A 15,696-nucleotide genomic window follows, 5' to 3' on the forward strand; every position below is an offset into this window, starting at 1 on the left:
GGGACATTGCTAAGGGCAGTCAACGGATGTGAATTCAAACATGCTTCATTTTGTAGTAATATAGTCTCAAACTCAGCATGAGTTAAGACTGCACTTGAGAATACCCTGCGCAGGTGGAACTTGCAGGACTTAATTGCTGCTTTCCACAATCCAGCAAAAGTAGGTGATCTAGGTACTGCTATGATACACTTCTATAATTTACATACATTAAGAATTCATTACATTAGGAATTCATTGATAGAATAAAATGCCTCACGAAGGAGGAGCTGCTTAAGACTCTGTAAAAAAGACTAACTCTGTTAAATATGAAAAAGTAGTTGAATTTTGTTGAGGCTTGTTAGTGTATTTTCCGAAGAAAATACACTATTGCATTCTCCCATGATGTCGGGCCCAGACCCGAGACCTTGTGAAGAGCACCGATCACGGGTCGTAGATCACGAAAATATATGCCATTCAAATTCATGTGTATGTACATATGTATGTATGTATGTATGTATATATGTATGTATGTATATATGTATGTATGTATATATGTATGTATGTATATATGTATGTATGTATTTCCGCCTTTTAAAGATTTTTCGATTTTTGAGTAGTTATATCTTTCTTACGTTGAAAGATATTTTGACCAATTGTTTTGCATTTAGTAGAGACTCATTAATAATCAAAATTGAAATTTGAGGCAATAGATTTTGAGGGGTGGGGCTCGAAAGTGGGGGGAGGTTAAATCTTGTCCACTCGATAACTCGAGCGAAAATGAATATTTTGAGCTGAAATTTTTATGGTTGGTAGTTCTCCTCTAGGACTGGTTTGGTATTGAATTTGAGCTAAATCGGCTGAGCCGTTTAAAAATGGCGAGCTTTGAAAGTTTTAGGCGGGGGGTGCGCGGCATGAGGGGAGCCGGCCGGAGCAGGGCCGCACAGTGGGTTGGGGGAGAAAGTTGTTGGACAAGCTGATCGTCGCACAGTGGGTCAGGGGAAGAAGTTTTTGGACAAAATTTTCGTCGCACAGTGGGTCAGGGGGAGGAAGTTTTTGGACAAAATTTTCGTCGCACAGTGGGTCAGGGGGAAGAAGTTTTTGAAGAAGCTTTCCGTCGCTCAGTGGTTCAGGGGAAGGAAGATTTTGGACAAACTGCGCGTCGCACAGTGGGTCAGGTGAAGAAAGTTTTTGGAAGAAAACTATCGATTACACAATGACTTACTGACGTACGATTTTATGACTACAAAAATCCCACTTCGGGAAATACACTTCCTTCCCGCGGTGGATGCGCGGGACACTTAAAAAGAGGAAAAACTAGATGTGCAGACGACCCTGAAAAGACGCGCGCGAAGCGCGCGTACTGGGGGGGCTTGGGGGGGCTTCGCCCCCCCAAAAACCGGCGCGGAGCGAAGCGGAGCGCCGGTTTTTAATGATGCAGGAACAGAGTTGATGGGTTAAGGATAATTTTAAAGTTTAAATTTAAAAAAAATACCTTATAACATTTTTGTCTGTTATAACAACAGTGGCGCATATCAAGTGTGGTTAGAGGATAACACTGAATAACAACAAAAACTTTTTTCCTACGAACAGCCTCCCTGGTGGCTCCTATACGAAGCAAAAAGTAGGGGGATGGAGTTGAGGCAAAAACCTTGTGACATGCCCTCTGCTCCATCTCATGACTGGAATATTGTCTGTATTCTTAAAACTGAGTAAAGAAATAAAAAGTAGAAAATCCGTGCATTCTAAAAATGTCAAGTTTAAGTAGGTATTAGATTCGGTTTTTAGCACATCGCGGCCCTTTGAATTGTGGAACCTCAGTTGTGTGACAAGGACAGAGTTAAAATTTTCTGCCCCTCTCTGCCTGCTAGACAACAGGGATTTAATTCTATAGCCCGTATCATATCATATGATCAAAGTAGAGCTCTCAAAGTGGCGTCCCGTGGGGTCACTTTACCCTCCATTTCTCTCAAAGATTCTCAGCCCCACAATCTTCGAAGGTCACGTGACCCAACGTGACGCCACTTTAAGAGGTCTACTTTGATCGAATGATGCGGGCTTATGATGTTTTCCGAGTATGTGTCTGACGCAGAAGGTTATTCTGCATCAAAAAAAATTTACCTGAACTCAGTTGAATTACATGTGTACCAGAAAAACTCGTGTGACAGAAATAGAAACAGCAGAAAATTACCCTATTATTCTATTTGGGCAAATTGAAGCTCAAATGCATCTGCTTTGATAACATCTAACAATTGAACATGGTACAATGCATGGTGAATGGTGCATGGTAGCTGAATAGTAGTAAGTGCTGAGAAATGCGAAACGCGAAAAGGGATCTTTTACTTTCTTTTATTATCCACAGTTCCCTTGTCATAATTGTGAACTCTTTTATTTCTTGTCTCTTCCCTGTGCAAACCTGTACTACAGCCCCACGAGGTTATTATGTAGGAATGATCAATTTATTTATTCATTTTCTACATTTTTTGTTTTCTACGATAAACCACTTCTAAGGTTACCAAGGGTCAATAAAAAGCAAGCAAGGTATTTTGATTCCTTGAATTTTGGTTCACACGCTCCACCCTAGTGTGCATGCATGCAGGTTACTTGCCATCAAATTTATCTACTGAATAAGAATGTAATGAGCTCTTGTGTGTGAATTTGATTTCAGCTTTTAGAAAAATTAGGAGCATTGGATAGTTATGAAAATCTAACTCCTCTTGGATTCCATTTAGCAAAGCTTCCAATGGATCCTCAAACTGGAAAAATGATTCTCATGGGTGCCATATTTTGCTGCATTGATCCCATCTTCACCATCGCTGCAAGTTTGAGTTTCAAAGATGCATTTTATACTCCGATCGTAAGTGTTAAATTTGCCTTACTTAGGAGGTTTTGCAACTTCCAACAGAGGAGGAGCACAAGCCAATGACTAAAATGACTCACAAGGCCTAACAAAGGTAGCCTCTAATTTTGATAAAGTCTGTGGCTGAAGCTTGCATGATTCAAGCACAGCTAGTTGATTGATTATTTCAGTTTTTACCCATAAGCTCAAACAATTTTTGAAAATGCTCCCTCGATTATTCCCATTTTTTTTTTTGTGGTTCAAAGTTACAAAAAACCTTTGCTAAGTTACATTTGTTTTGAATATGAATAGGCCAGGAAAGTAGCCCTAGTTATGCTAATTTACCTTATGCTAAATTAAGCTTTTTCTCAATATTTTTTATCTCCTGTCTGCCCTCGTTGCTTGCTGCCCTTGTCCCCATTGCGTTTTTGTAAAGTTTTGAACAGGAGTGTAGTACTTCCCGAGATCTCCCGTTATCCTGTTGGTGTGTTGCATTTTGCTTGAACAACCCAAAACTATCACAAATCGGGATTTGCAAGTGAATGTTCTCCTTCATTTCCTTCATGTATGTTTCTTTGAAAAAATGTACCAATGTAACTCAAAACTGGGAAAACAATTTCATGTAAAGAATTCCTTTTTTGATTGATTTATCTAGAATGAAATTTTGATAATCTTGATGAGGACCAGCAGGAAATAAGTGTAACCTGAAGTATCGTCACCTTTCCAAACATGCTTATCAACTCATGATAAAATTGATGATCCCATAAGAAATGCAGTCATTTTTGTATTTTCTTATTTTTTTTGCACACAGGGCAAAGAAAAGATGGTTGATGAGAAGAAAATGGAATTGGCCAAAGGAATGAAAAGTGATCATTTGTTACTAGCAGAAGCAATGAGAGGCTGGGAGGATGCAGAGAAAAGGGGTCGAGGCTGGCAATTCTGTAATGAGTTCTTCCTGTCCCGTCCAATTTTAGTTCAGCTGAAAGAAATGAAAGCCCAGTTCGCAGAACATTTATCTCAGATTGGATTCTTGGACTGTAACGATATGAAAGCCTCAGCTGCAAACATAAATTCTAATAATTATGCCTTGATCAGATCCATAATTTGTGCTGGACTCTATCCAAATGTTGCAATTCTTAGGTTTGTAATTATTTCAAACAGAATTCCATAAAGGCCTCGATAGACGATCAAATTCCCGAACCAATTCCGATCAAAGTAGCATCAAAGTGTCGGGAGTCATCAGTCTTAAACTCATTAATTCACTTCATTTTAAAATGAAAACTTGGCAGAAATGTTCCCTATGGCAGGAAATGATGAATGGTGGCACTCCGTTCTGATCTTACTTTTAACGAAAAAGTGCGGCCCGTCAAAAGAGCGACGCCAAAAACGACCGTTTTTTGGCACAATTTGGGCCAGCGGGGATTTTACTGAAACCGGGCCCAAACGATACCTTATGATACCCTAAAACTCTGGTAAAAATTTTAGCTTGAGTATACGCACGGTTTTTGAGAAATGAGGGAGCAAAGTTGCCAAATCGCCATCATTCTGGACAGCATTTCTACAGCAAAAAGACGGGAAAAATGGACGAAAAAGTTACACCTTTGATGGGTTTCGGCTGTAAATGTTCTCATTGGGCCCCCAAGCATTTAACTTTGTCCAGTTTAAAAAATTTTGGTCGCACAGTGGTCCAAAATGGGGAGAAATTGTCGAAAAATCAGGATTCTTTGTCAAATTTTTAGAAATGGAAGTAATATTGTCGGTCTGCTGCAGTTTTCATGGCTAGCAATGTTCTTATCGGTCATCAATGCATGAAATTGTGTTCAGCTTCACAAATTTACATCGCCTAGTGGTCAAAAATGGGAGAATTAGTGGACAAATTAAGATCTTCTGTGAAAATTTTTAAAAATGAAGTGAAACTGTTGGTCCCCAGTAGATTTCAGATCCCAGAAAAATTCATGTTTTTAATTTTTTTAATTATTACTACATGTCAAACCGTATTGTTTATAGAACGTTGTCATAGAATAGACTTTGTAGCATTATTTCAATAAAATATGCAAACTTTCAGAAATTTAAAAAAAAAGAAGGAAAAATGGAGAGAAAAATTAAAAGAAGATTTAAATGGTCAAAAAAATAATTTAAAGAATTTTTCCGGGATCTAAAGTCCACTGGAGACCAACAGTTTACTTCATTTTTAAAAATTTTGACAGAAGATCTTAATTTTTCCATTAATTCCCTCATTATTGACCACTATGCAATGTAAATTTGTGAAGCTGAATACAACTTCATGCATTGATGACCGATAAGAACAATGTTAGCCATGAAAACTGCAGCAGACCGACAATATTACTTCCATTTCTAAAAATTTGACAAAGAGTCCTGATTTTTTGACAATTTCTCCCCATTTTGGACCACTGTGCGACCAAAATTTTTTAAACTGGACAAAGTTAAATGCTTGGGGGCCCAATGAGAACATTTACAGCCGAAACCCATCAAAGGTGTAACTTTTTCGTCCATTTTTCCCGTCTTTTTGCTGTAGAAATGCTGTCCAGAATGATGGCGATTTGGCAACTTTGCTCCCTCATTTCTCAAAAACCGTGCGTATACTCAAGCTAAAATTTTTACCAGAGTTTTAGGGTATCATAAGGTATCGTTTGGGCCCGGTTTCAGAAAAATCCCCGCTGGCCCAAATTGTGCCATTCTTGGCGTCGCTCTTGGATGGTAGATGGTGACCACCAGTCATCGGCATGTCTACTTTGATCGGAATTTGATCGTCTATGCAGGGCTTAAGATCAATAATTAAATGTGTACTGGACTCTATCTAAATGTAGCCATTCTTAGCTTTTAACCATTTCGAACTAAATTCCATCAGAGACTTCTTTAGGATCCCATGAGTGTCAATGAGGAGTATGAGTAGACAATTTGCTGGTTGGTATCATTCAATCCTGCTCAGTTCATCGAGTTTCTCCAGATAATTGGTTTGAGAGTGTCTTTAGTGTTTTGACTTATACTGGATTTTGATATATTTGAATAGGTATTGGATCTTTTTTGTTTCAAATATTTAACCAGAACAGTCCAGCTTTCAATACTCCCCCTTTCAGTGTGGAAGACAAGTCCTAATACTTCATCCGTTTTAGTTTTACAAGTACTTTTTTACAAAATAAAACTATTAAGGATCCTCCATGATCATCAATATTTCTTGCACGCTGTACTGTTTGCGATTGCTTGAAAGATCCTTTAAGGTAAGTGCACTTAATCCTGTAACTGGAAGCTGCACCCAACATCTGAAAAATCGTAGCAGTGACCATAATAGACATAGAATCTTTAAACTCTCAGCGTCCAGCGCAGAATTTTGTCAGCTCTTATGCATACAAATGAAATCTGCCTGATAAAAAATTTCGAGAGTTATGGTTTGAAAATGAAAGAAAATTCAAAATGTATTGATTTCATGCAGGCTCAACTCCGAATGTTTCTAATTCAGGCAGGCACTCCTCCTCTCACCGGCAGAGTCTATTTATGTACAAATTTTAATACTGTGCTGCTTCAAAGGACCTCTTTTAAAGGACTATGAAAAGAGAAAAGAGGGAATACACTCAATTACCCCCCCCCCCCCGTCTATTTCACAACCCCCTCTCTCATCAATGGTGCAAATTTTTGTAGTAGACTTTATTATTTTATGAATGTACTTTCTTCAAATAGTAGCTAATACCCTTGGTTTTAGTTAATTATAAACAAGTACGCAAAATATTATTTTCTTTTCATGGCCCTAGCTGGAAAGAAAATGCCAATACTCTCTCTGGAAAGAAGAATAAAAGGAAGAAAATTGCTTTTTTATGTTGTAACTTAAATAAAGGACATAAAATTGGAACAACTGAATGTTAAATAATGTACAAAATTTGGAGAGGAAAAGTATACAAAGGCCTTTACCATTGAGGAACGACTGCTCTGATATCTCTTATTTAGCCTGACGCCAACCAAAATGAAAGACTTCATCTGATAACTTTGACATAATTACTGAGTGCCACGACTACCGAATTTTCAAAATTTAGGAAATGATACTTGGTACCACAGGCTGGAGTGAAAAATACTTTTTTAAAATCACTTGACAGGTATAGCAGATTATGTTGCGTCTTGTAATATCAGTAGATAGACGTTTTTTTATTTTTTCGCAACATTCAACAAGTATCTTCCGGTGGCGCGGCACCATAATTATGTTTACTTCAAAATAAGAAAACTGCATTATGCATTATGCATTACTTGCATTATGCATTACTTGCATTATGCATTATGCATTACTTGCATTATGTATACTGCATAGCCTCAAAGCTACTGGGTATGTTAGAGTTCAAACCCAAAAACCATTAAAACGCAAAACTACGGTAAAAACCTGTTTGGTAAAAGAAAAGGTTCTTATTCAGCTGGAATTAAATTTTTTTGTCGTTTTTATGAATAATTTTAGTTAAAACTACATAATTGCAACATAGGGCCATCCGTAAGAACCCAAAAGTGAAGGAAGGAAACTATGAATGCTTACCTTCACGTCCTCGTTGGTGAGGGAGTCTCTGATTGGCGAGTGATGATGAATGGATGACTTCTTTTGACGTGCAAAAAGTTCATGCTCAATATTTTCCGGCGATAGAAGTGAAGTTAAAACCTTAGTATTTTAGGAGGTGTGTAGAGCCCCCACGTCAGGCACAAATAACACCACCCAACATGGGTTCTGTCCTTGGAACCAAACTAATTTTTTTCGATTCCTTGGTGATATGTGACGGTGGCCGTGATGATGAGAAAAAAGAGGCATTGTTTTGGATTTGTTGTTTAAAGTTTATCGCTCGGTATCTCGTCGAGGTCGCGGTGCCGCGGCAGTGACGAGGGCCGGAAGAGAGGAAGCAGGCAGTCGGGGCGGGAGATGCTTTCGAGATTCGCAACGTTACAGATATAGAAGTCCGAAAGTGCCCATAATAACTTCAGGAAAATTATCTGGTGCTCAGGGTGCCGCCATTTTGAATTTTTCAACATTGAGAAAACCCACGATCAGTTTTTTTAATATATCTCCTCAACGGTTAATTTTACGAAAAAAACAAGAAAACCAGCAGAAAGAACATAAAATTTCCCACCAAAATCACCCTCACTTTCTTTTCCTAGCCTAATTTTTTGGTGGTAAAATTAATGTTTTCACTTAAAATTAGCTGAAAAAAGGCGCATTTTTGCTGCTTTTTGGAGAAACTTTGGCTCATATCTCTAGCCGCGATTATCTGAGAAAAAAACTATTAAGCTCATTGAAAAGAGTGTAAAATTTACTTTCAGAAAACATGTCAAAAGTTTCAAAGCTTGGCTTAATCCAGCAGTTTATTAGCTCCACCCTCATAATGTGATTTGATCGACCATTTTCCTTACAATCAAGGAAAAAAAGAGAAAAAAAAAACCCTAAAAATGTGACCCAAACTGTGTGACAAGGTGGCAAAATAGTGCTGGATCCCGACTTTTTGGCGTGGAAAACAAAACCAAAAAGTTCAAACATATTCAATTGGAGTCGAACATTTTGAGCTCTAATGGGCACCAGTAGGGCAGTTCATAACTGAGGGGGAAAAGCGTTCAGCTCAGGCAATTTGCAATGGAATATCAAGTTGAGATCATGCTGAGAGATCTATAATTTTGGGTCTTTTTAGACCTCGTCAGTAGATCACACTCGTTAGTGAGCCCAACTTAACATCCCGCAAAATCCAAGCCGGCATCGGAGTTTGTACTGCAACTGCAGGACCCTTGCGAGAACATTTAGGCAAGGATGTTGTCGGCACCCCTTTGCAACTGGCAACTGCTCTGCTCGCTCATACGATGCTTCGGCCCTGACTGCAAGACAGCAAGTTTTGCACTAGTATTCAGTGGCGCTCAAAATGTTTGAGCTTTTTGGTTTTGTTTTCAACGCAAAAAAGTGTGGATCCAGCACTATTTTGCCACCTTGTTACACAGTTCGGGTCACGTTTTCAGGGTTTTTTCTCTTTTTTTTCTTGGTTGTAAGGAAAATGGTCGACCAAATTACATTTTGAGGGTGGAGTTAATAAACTGCTGTTTCACAGGATTAAACCAAGCTTTGAAACTTTTTACTTGTTTTCTGAAAGTAAATTTTACGCTCTTTTCAATGAGCTCAACAGTTTTTTTCTCAGATAATAGCGGCTAGAAATATGAGCCAAAGTTTCTAAAAAAATCAGCAAAAATGCTCCTTTCATTGAACAGCTAATTTATTAAGCTGTATTTATTAGCTGTAATACAGCTAATTTCATTGAAAACATTCATTTTACCACCAAAAAATTAAGCTAGGAAAAGAAAGGGAGGGTGATTTTGGTAGGAACTTTTATGTTCTTTCTGCTGGTTTTTTGTATTTTTCGTTAAATTAACCGTTGAGGAGATATATTTTTAAAAAAAAACTGATCGTGGGTTTTCTCAATGATGAAAAATTCAAGATGGCGGCGTCCTGAGCACCCCACAATTTTCCTGAAGTTATTACGGGCATTTTCGGACTTCTGTATCACCTAGAAATCGAGAAAAATTGGTTTAGTTCGAAGGACAAACCAAAACCCGAAATTTGTTGTGCAGTGCAGTGCAATCAATACTTAATGAGAAGAAGATACGGTTAAAATTGAAGTATTTACGGGGTGCAGCGCCGTCTAGTCAAGCACAATTGAATGAAAGTATTTTTTATTTATTTATTGCAACAGGATGAGCTGTCATGGCATTTCAGTTACATAAAATACCTTTCTTGTTGTACTGGCACCGGTTTGTGGAGCAAGATTTTTTACATTGGCACCTGATAAATCTTTGCGCAGAGGTGCCTGCAGTAAAGGTTGCAGCTGTTTGCAGGGTTATCTTATTCTCTTGGTTAACTTCATCAACACTCATAAAAGGCTCCTTTAAAACAGCAAATTCTGATTTGCTTTACATTTTGGTTAAAATACCGTATTTAGTTCCCAACCTTTAGTTCCCTTCCTTCCAGTCCCTTAGTCTTCACTACCTTCTGTAGTCGTATACTCCTTAATCGTCAGTTTTTGACTTGCTATAAAAATCAGTTTTGACTAATGTAAGGATTGAGCGGGTCAAAAAAATACCAGAAAAAATGAGTGTAGCCAAAAAGTGATACGTTTCCGAGGGACCAAAGAATATGGGATGACGGCTCAAAAATGGTGAAGGAACATGTGCTAGACCTAAAAGCTTGGAGGTGATTGTATCGAGAGATCAAAGAATGAAAGGATCGAAAAGAAAGAGAAAATGGAATAATATATGCGGTTTTCAAGTGAGAGACTATTTTTTATTGATCAGAAGGATCCTGTCCTAGGTGATTTTATTTTTACCAGGCTCAAAGTGAGCCGGCTACTACCATGGGTAGGAGACCTGAAGGGCCACCAGGCACGTAATGCGCCGGCTTCTGCTTTGAGCAGGAAAGTCAGAAGGACTTGAAATTTTGAATACTACTCTGTGCTATTGCATTTACTTTTACTCCGGATTCATAAATGAATCGGCTTCTCCGGTTGGAGGATTTGATACAAACGTGAATTTAGTTAGAGATGTCTTGAAATTTTTTCCTGTGTGAATTTAGATAGGACTGCCAAAAGTGGAACATTAAAGTTGATTTCGTGATGACCCTGAGAGATTAGCCGCTCCGATCGCTATAGATGAGTTGATTCAACTTGCTCGCCAAATTCGCTCCTTGACCTTGCTCGAGGAACTTGATTCTTGACTTGGGTTCGAGATTCCTTTCTGGCTGCTGCTTGAACTTGGTTGAGTCTTCGTTTCCTAGGTCTTGATTAGCTTGCTTCGCTGCTTGGCTGGATCTGGAGACTGGGTGTTGATCGGACGGCGCATCACTTAGAAGTGATATCATGGAGCGCAGTGTCCCAGTATTTATACCGGTCGCGTGAGAGAGCGTTGCCGCGAGCTTGGCTGTGATTGGTCGACGCGAGCGCTGTGTGAGAAATTGGCGGGAGTACCGCTATGCGAGTTTGAACTTCGCGGGAGCACCGCTAGGCGAGATTGAACTTGGCGGGCGCTGTGGAGACTAAGTTTTGGACGTTTTGAATTTCGCGCCCGCGCGCGGCTCGTGATTGGTGCGCTGCCTCGCGTTCATTCTGAGGCTGGGGCCAATGGAATTCAGCGGAACTTTTTGCTCCCGGATTCATCACTGTGATTGGATTTCTAATGATTATTAATTTTGTTCGTCACTGTGATTGGATTTCTAATGATTATTATTTTGTAGGTGAAACCGAACAACTAACATTCCTATGAACTGCAATTTAGATTGATTCTTCTTTCGGGTTTTCACCGATGGTCCGTTGTTAAAACTAGATTGATTCTAGCTGTCAAAGTCCTAAATTAAACAAACTTTGGGTTTTTACGAACGTACTTTGTCAAAACTAGTTCTAACTAATTTATTCGTGTTTGAATGGTATCCAGGTTTGGATTCTAACAGATATGGATCATCTTAATCCAATGAGATTTTTTTCTTTTTCCAGGGATTTGAAGCCCATGAAATCCGGCCATTGTCTACAATTTATCCGAACTCCAGAGCAAGAAAATGTAAAGCATCATCCCAAATCAGTGAATGAAAAACAGAGTGAATTTGAGTCTCGATTTTTAGTATATCATCAGAAGATTCAAAGCACAGCCATATTCCTACACGATACATCAATGGTGTACCCTCTGTCTTTGCTGTTTTTTGGTGGTGGGTTTGAATTTAAATCCGATGGAGAGGGTGGAACTGTTATCGAGATTAACGACGAGCTGAAATTTCACTGTGATAATAAAACAGCTGATCTCATTAAGGTAAGAAAATTATAACCATGACGAAGTAAGGGAAAAAAGAACTTAATGCAGAGGAAAAGGAAATGAGATAATTATCAGCTTAAGGCATTGTCTCTGCAGGACATTTTTATGAGATTTGTTGCAGGGAATAATCTCACTTGTAAAGTTGGGAAAAATATCGACCAACCTAATATTAATCCTATCATCATGTAGGGTCCTTGTACTCCCCATTGAGATTCTAGACCAACTGACAAAGGAACTAGAAGTAAAAGCAAAATGAAGCAATATCGTAGAGACCTACGATATGGTGCCACTCGGCATCTGAAAATTGGGCCACAAACTCAACGTTTTGCATTTCCCATGTGATTAGGACAGTTTTTCCTCTAAAATTCCGCAAACACGCTTTTCCCCCATCACCTTAGCCTGGTTTAGCGAGCTGGAGCTGCGGCCTGCGGCTAAGGTTCCTTTAAAACGCGAACAGTGACAAATCTGAAAAAATTCCAAACTGTCAGTTTCATTTTAAGTAAACAGCACAATTTAACACAGTTCAGCATAGTTTCAACTCTAGGTGGCCAGGGGGGGAGGGGAAAACGTCGACATTTCGATCCATCGCGCGGCATGTTAGCATTGAAAACGATCTCCTAAATCTGATCTCAAACGATCCCAAATCTGAGAGGTAGTAATGAGTTTTTATAAAATTATCGCAACAAAAGTATATTCAACACCTCAAAATACTCCAAATGTTGCATGAATGAAGAAAGATGCATATATTTTGGGTCGTGCGACCATCCGCAAGACAATGTCCGGTAAAAATACGACTTGGAGGCGCTGTAAATCGAAATGTAGCTAAAGTTAGAGTAAAAAGAGAGAATTCTTACACATTTCTAAGTTAATTTGTGCTAAACACGTAGAAGCAGGTGAACACTTTTGACTATAATTCAGATTTGTTTATTACAAAATTTTTCCCTCTATATAATGTATGATTCCTCCAATTTCCATATTTTTAGAGCGTACGTCCCATCGGAGAAATTGCGTTCTCAGTATTGCCCTTTTCAGCGCTTTTTAACAAATGAGCGGGGAATTAAGTGTTATTACAACAAAACAACAGCTCGCATCTGGCTGACATTTTTTTGCGGACTCTCTGAATGCATGTTAACTAAAAAATTAGGTATCAGAATTTTCTCCTCTGTAAAAAAAAAAAAAAAAAATCCTCAAAATAGGGGGTTTCGCCATTTCGCAATCCACATGCATCTTGATTCTATAGGTCAAACAGAACTGGAGATACGCCCGTTTTCGTGAAGGGCGATTTATTGAAATTCAGTTCATAACCTTAACTCCACAAGACCGCCACGAATGCCAGGGTGGTCGAACAAATGTGAAAGAATGGTTTTCCTGCTTCTATTGGATTAATTAACAAAAAACCAAATTATAAAAAAAATCGGGGTCGGTCAAGCAACAGTCCCTGGGCGATTTCGCGTGGAATGGCCCATCAGCGAATTCAGTCACGAAACTCGTGTGAATCGTACCTCAGTTGTCGACATTTCTACGTGCTTCATGCACGTATACATCCGTCACCCTATGTATTTTTTCACAAGGAATCTATTTTTAATGTCAAAATTTCGAATTATCGAAGGTTACTATCGATAAATCGAAATTTCTTGGGAAACACATACAAAAATCGCCTTTTTTTGGACGAAATATCGCAAAAATCGATGTTTAAATTCGATATATCGCTTTTTCAACCACAAAAATCGATTCTCTGACTCAAATTACCTATAAAAACATATATAGTACGTATCGGTTGTGTCTTTTCAATCGTCCAGAAATTTTCTTAGAAAAAAAACACGGTAAAATCGAATATTTGAGATTTTGAAAATTCGAGCCCCATGTTTTCGATGAAAGCGTTGTCCTATCGAGCCAGGATTTTTTCCTCGGCCATTTGGTGCCAAATGGCACCTTTTTTTTACTAGGCGTCATTGGATTTCGAAAAAAATGTTTTTTCGCTCCACCCTAAAGGCCCTGCCCTACATGAACGAGTTAATTCTGCACCATTTGGAACAAAAAATGCAAGAACCAGTCGCAAATGTGCTTTTTCAAAGTTTTAGAAAAAGAGGTTGCACATTTGAGAAAAACTTTAATCGAAATTGAAAGATGATCTCATCCAGAAAAGTTTGCCTCATATCATCTAATAGGAACTTTTTCTTGTGTGCTCTCAAAATCCTGTACTGAACTGAAATACATCTCTAAATTAAGTACTTGTAAACATTATTAAAATTCATAGTTCTCTTTCATTCAAACGCAAACAGCTGATATCACTAATCTGAGTCAAGATAGGTAATGTGTTGGCCATAAGATGTTCAACGTCAGGCTAGTCATAATAACTGTTTTTTTCGGTCCCCCCAAGCCCAAAATTTCACCGTGATTTGTGTTTTGTATGGTGCTTTTTTATCAAGCTGCTTTGCACTGTCGAGGCACTGTCTGTGAGCTCTTCAGGGAATTAACCACATAGTATCGGTTATGTGTGTACTCTTCATTGTGATATGGTGCCTGTTATGCCTGTACTCTCATCCATCCCAGGGGCACACTGGATCGTTCCTTTTCATTTATATACGACGAAATAGGCTTGTAATTAACTTAAAACAAGTTACATTTTATAAGCTTTCTTTCTTTCAATTCCAGCCTTATTAGAACGTTTGTAATTGATCAAGAGAAGAGGCTACTGTTATTTTTGAACTAGCTGCTGTGGCTCGCTTCGCTTGCCTCGTGTCTAGCCAAAGGCTCCGCCCCCTGATCACTCGCGGAGCGAGTGATTAACGGCACGCAAGCGAGCTGTACGTGCAAAAATATGATAAAATAATGTAATTCCATAAGAAATTTTCTCTGAATGCATGAATTTGAGAGGCATTCTTCCCTCAGTTAGTTTACCTGTTATCAGTTTCTTATTGATCTTCCTTGTAAATTTTCAAAAGAAAAACGAAATCATGCGAAATTGCCAGGAAGCATTTTGGATAGTTTTCCTTTAGGAGATTTTTCTTCTTGGGAGAAGGGGGGGAGAGAGAGAATAACCGTGAGTAAAAAAAGTCAAAGTCCCTTCGGAATATGACTATGTAAGCCGGCGCACATGGTATTGACCAGTAGGAGTAGGTCATCTGCGTCTCCAGGACTCCAGCCAATACCTCGCCAAAGACGGAGACCTAAACAATTATACGTCAGGTGACTCAAGTAGTAGAAGAGTTTAAGACTTAAGAAAAGAGAAAATTTCGAATGTTGCAATAAAGAAAAGCATCTTATGCATTTGGCCATCTTATCTTTTCAAAGTATATTGTTCTTATTCTTATAAAAATCGTTCTAATAACAAAAACTACCAATATAAAAAGCGCTCTACCACTTGTTACCGTCTCTGATGAGGGAGTATTCATAAAGTACCTAACGCAATTTCTCGGCAATTTTAACTCCCCCCTCCTCTTTTTGTAATGCTTTGTATAACACAACTCCAGACCTTTCTTTAATAACTACGTAATGCTTGACGGACCCCTCCTTCCTTAAGATATTAAAACATATGGGAAACAGTTGAGTATGAATTCGTTTATGGGTGCTAAAATAGTTTGTTCAAAAGCCAAAAATCATTTTTTGCGTCTGATGATTAAAAAACGTATCCGACGAAAGCAGATGAGCGATGGGCAACCTCTCAGAAAGTCGCGTAATTTCGAAATCTGATCAGTGTTGCTCTCGAGATGCAGAATGCAGCTGAGTTGACAGCATACATGAACAGACTGATTTTTGGAGCAACTCAGAGGAAGCAGTTCAGTCCCGAAAACACTTGTTTCCTGTCTTTTCCCACGGTTTTCCTTTGCCCTTCGAAAGAGGTGGCGGTTGGAGGGGTAAGAGGAGGGACGAACCTAAATTACAAACACTACCTTTAAAATGAGGCCATTTTCGGCTTTTTGCGAACTATTTTGACTGAACTCCAGCGCAGTAATAATGAGGGCGCTTGGATGCCTCTTCCAAAGAATTTCAAAACACTGACTTCAAGTCTGTGGTGCTAAGGAAAAACGTCGTATGAACATTCGAAAGTTGCCGAATTTTCCCGA

The 15,696-nt window shown here is 38.8% G+C and overlaps 1 protein-coding gene across 1 annotated transcript in view; it reads left to right on the forward strand.

The window, feature by feature from the left end:
* Window positions 1–15,696, forward strand: part of LOC109043973 (ATP-dependent DNA/RNA helicase DHX36) — a 122,020-nt gene that overhangs the window by 92,595 nt on the left and 13,729 nt on the right. Inside the window, exons 15-17 of the mRNA XM_072306310.1 lie at window positions 2,645–2,833; window positions 3,627–3,955; window positions 11,317–11,626. Coding sequence (XP_072162411.1) covers window positions 2,645–2,833; window positions 3,627–3,955; window positions 11,317–11,626 — 828 coding nt within the window. The remainder of the gene's footprint in view (window positions 1–2,644; window positions 2,834–3,626; window positions 3,956–11,316; window positions 11,627–15,696) is intronic.

The sequence above is a fragment of the Bemisia tabaci genome, chromosome 1 (genome assembly GCF_918797505.1).
Source record: "Bemisia tabaci chromosome 1, PGI_BMITA_v3".
Lineage (NCBI taxonomy): Eukaryota > Metazoa > Arthropoda > Insecta > Hemiptera > Aleyrodidae > Bemisia > Bemisia tabaci.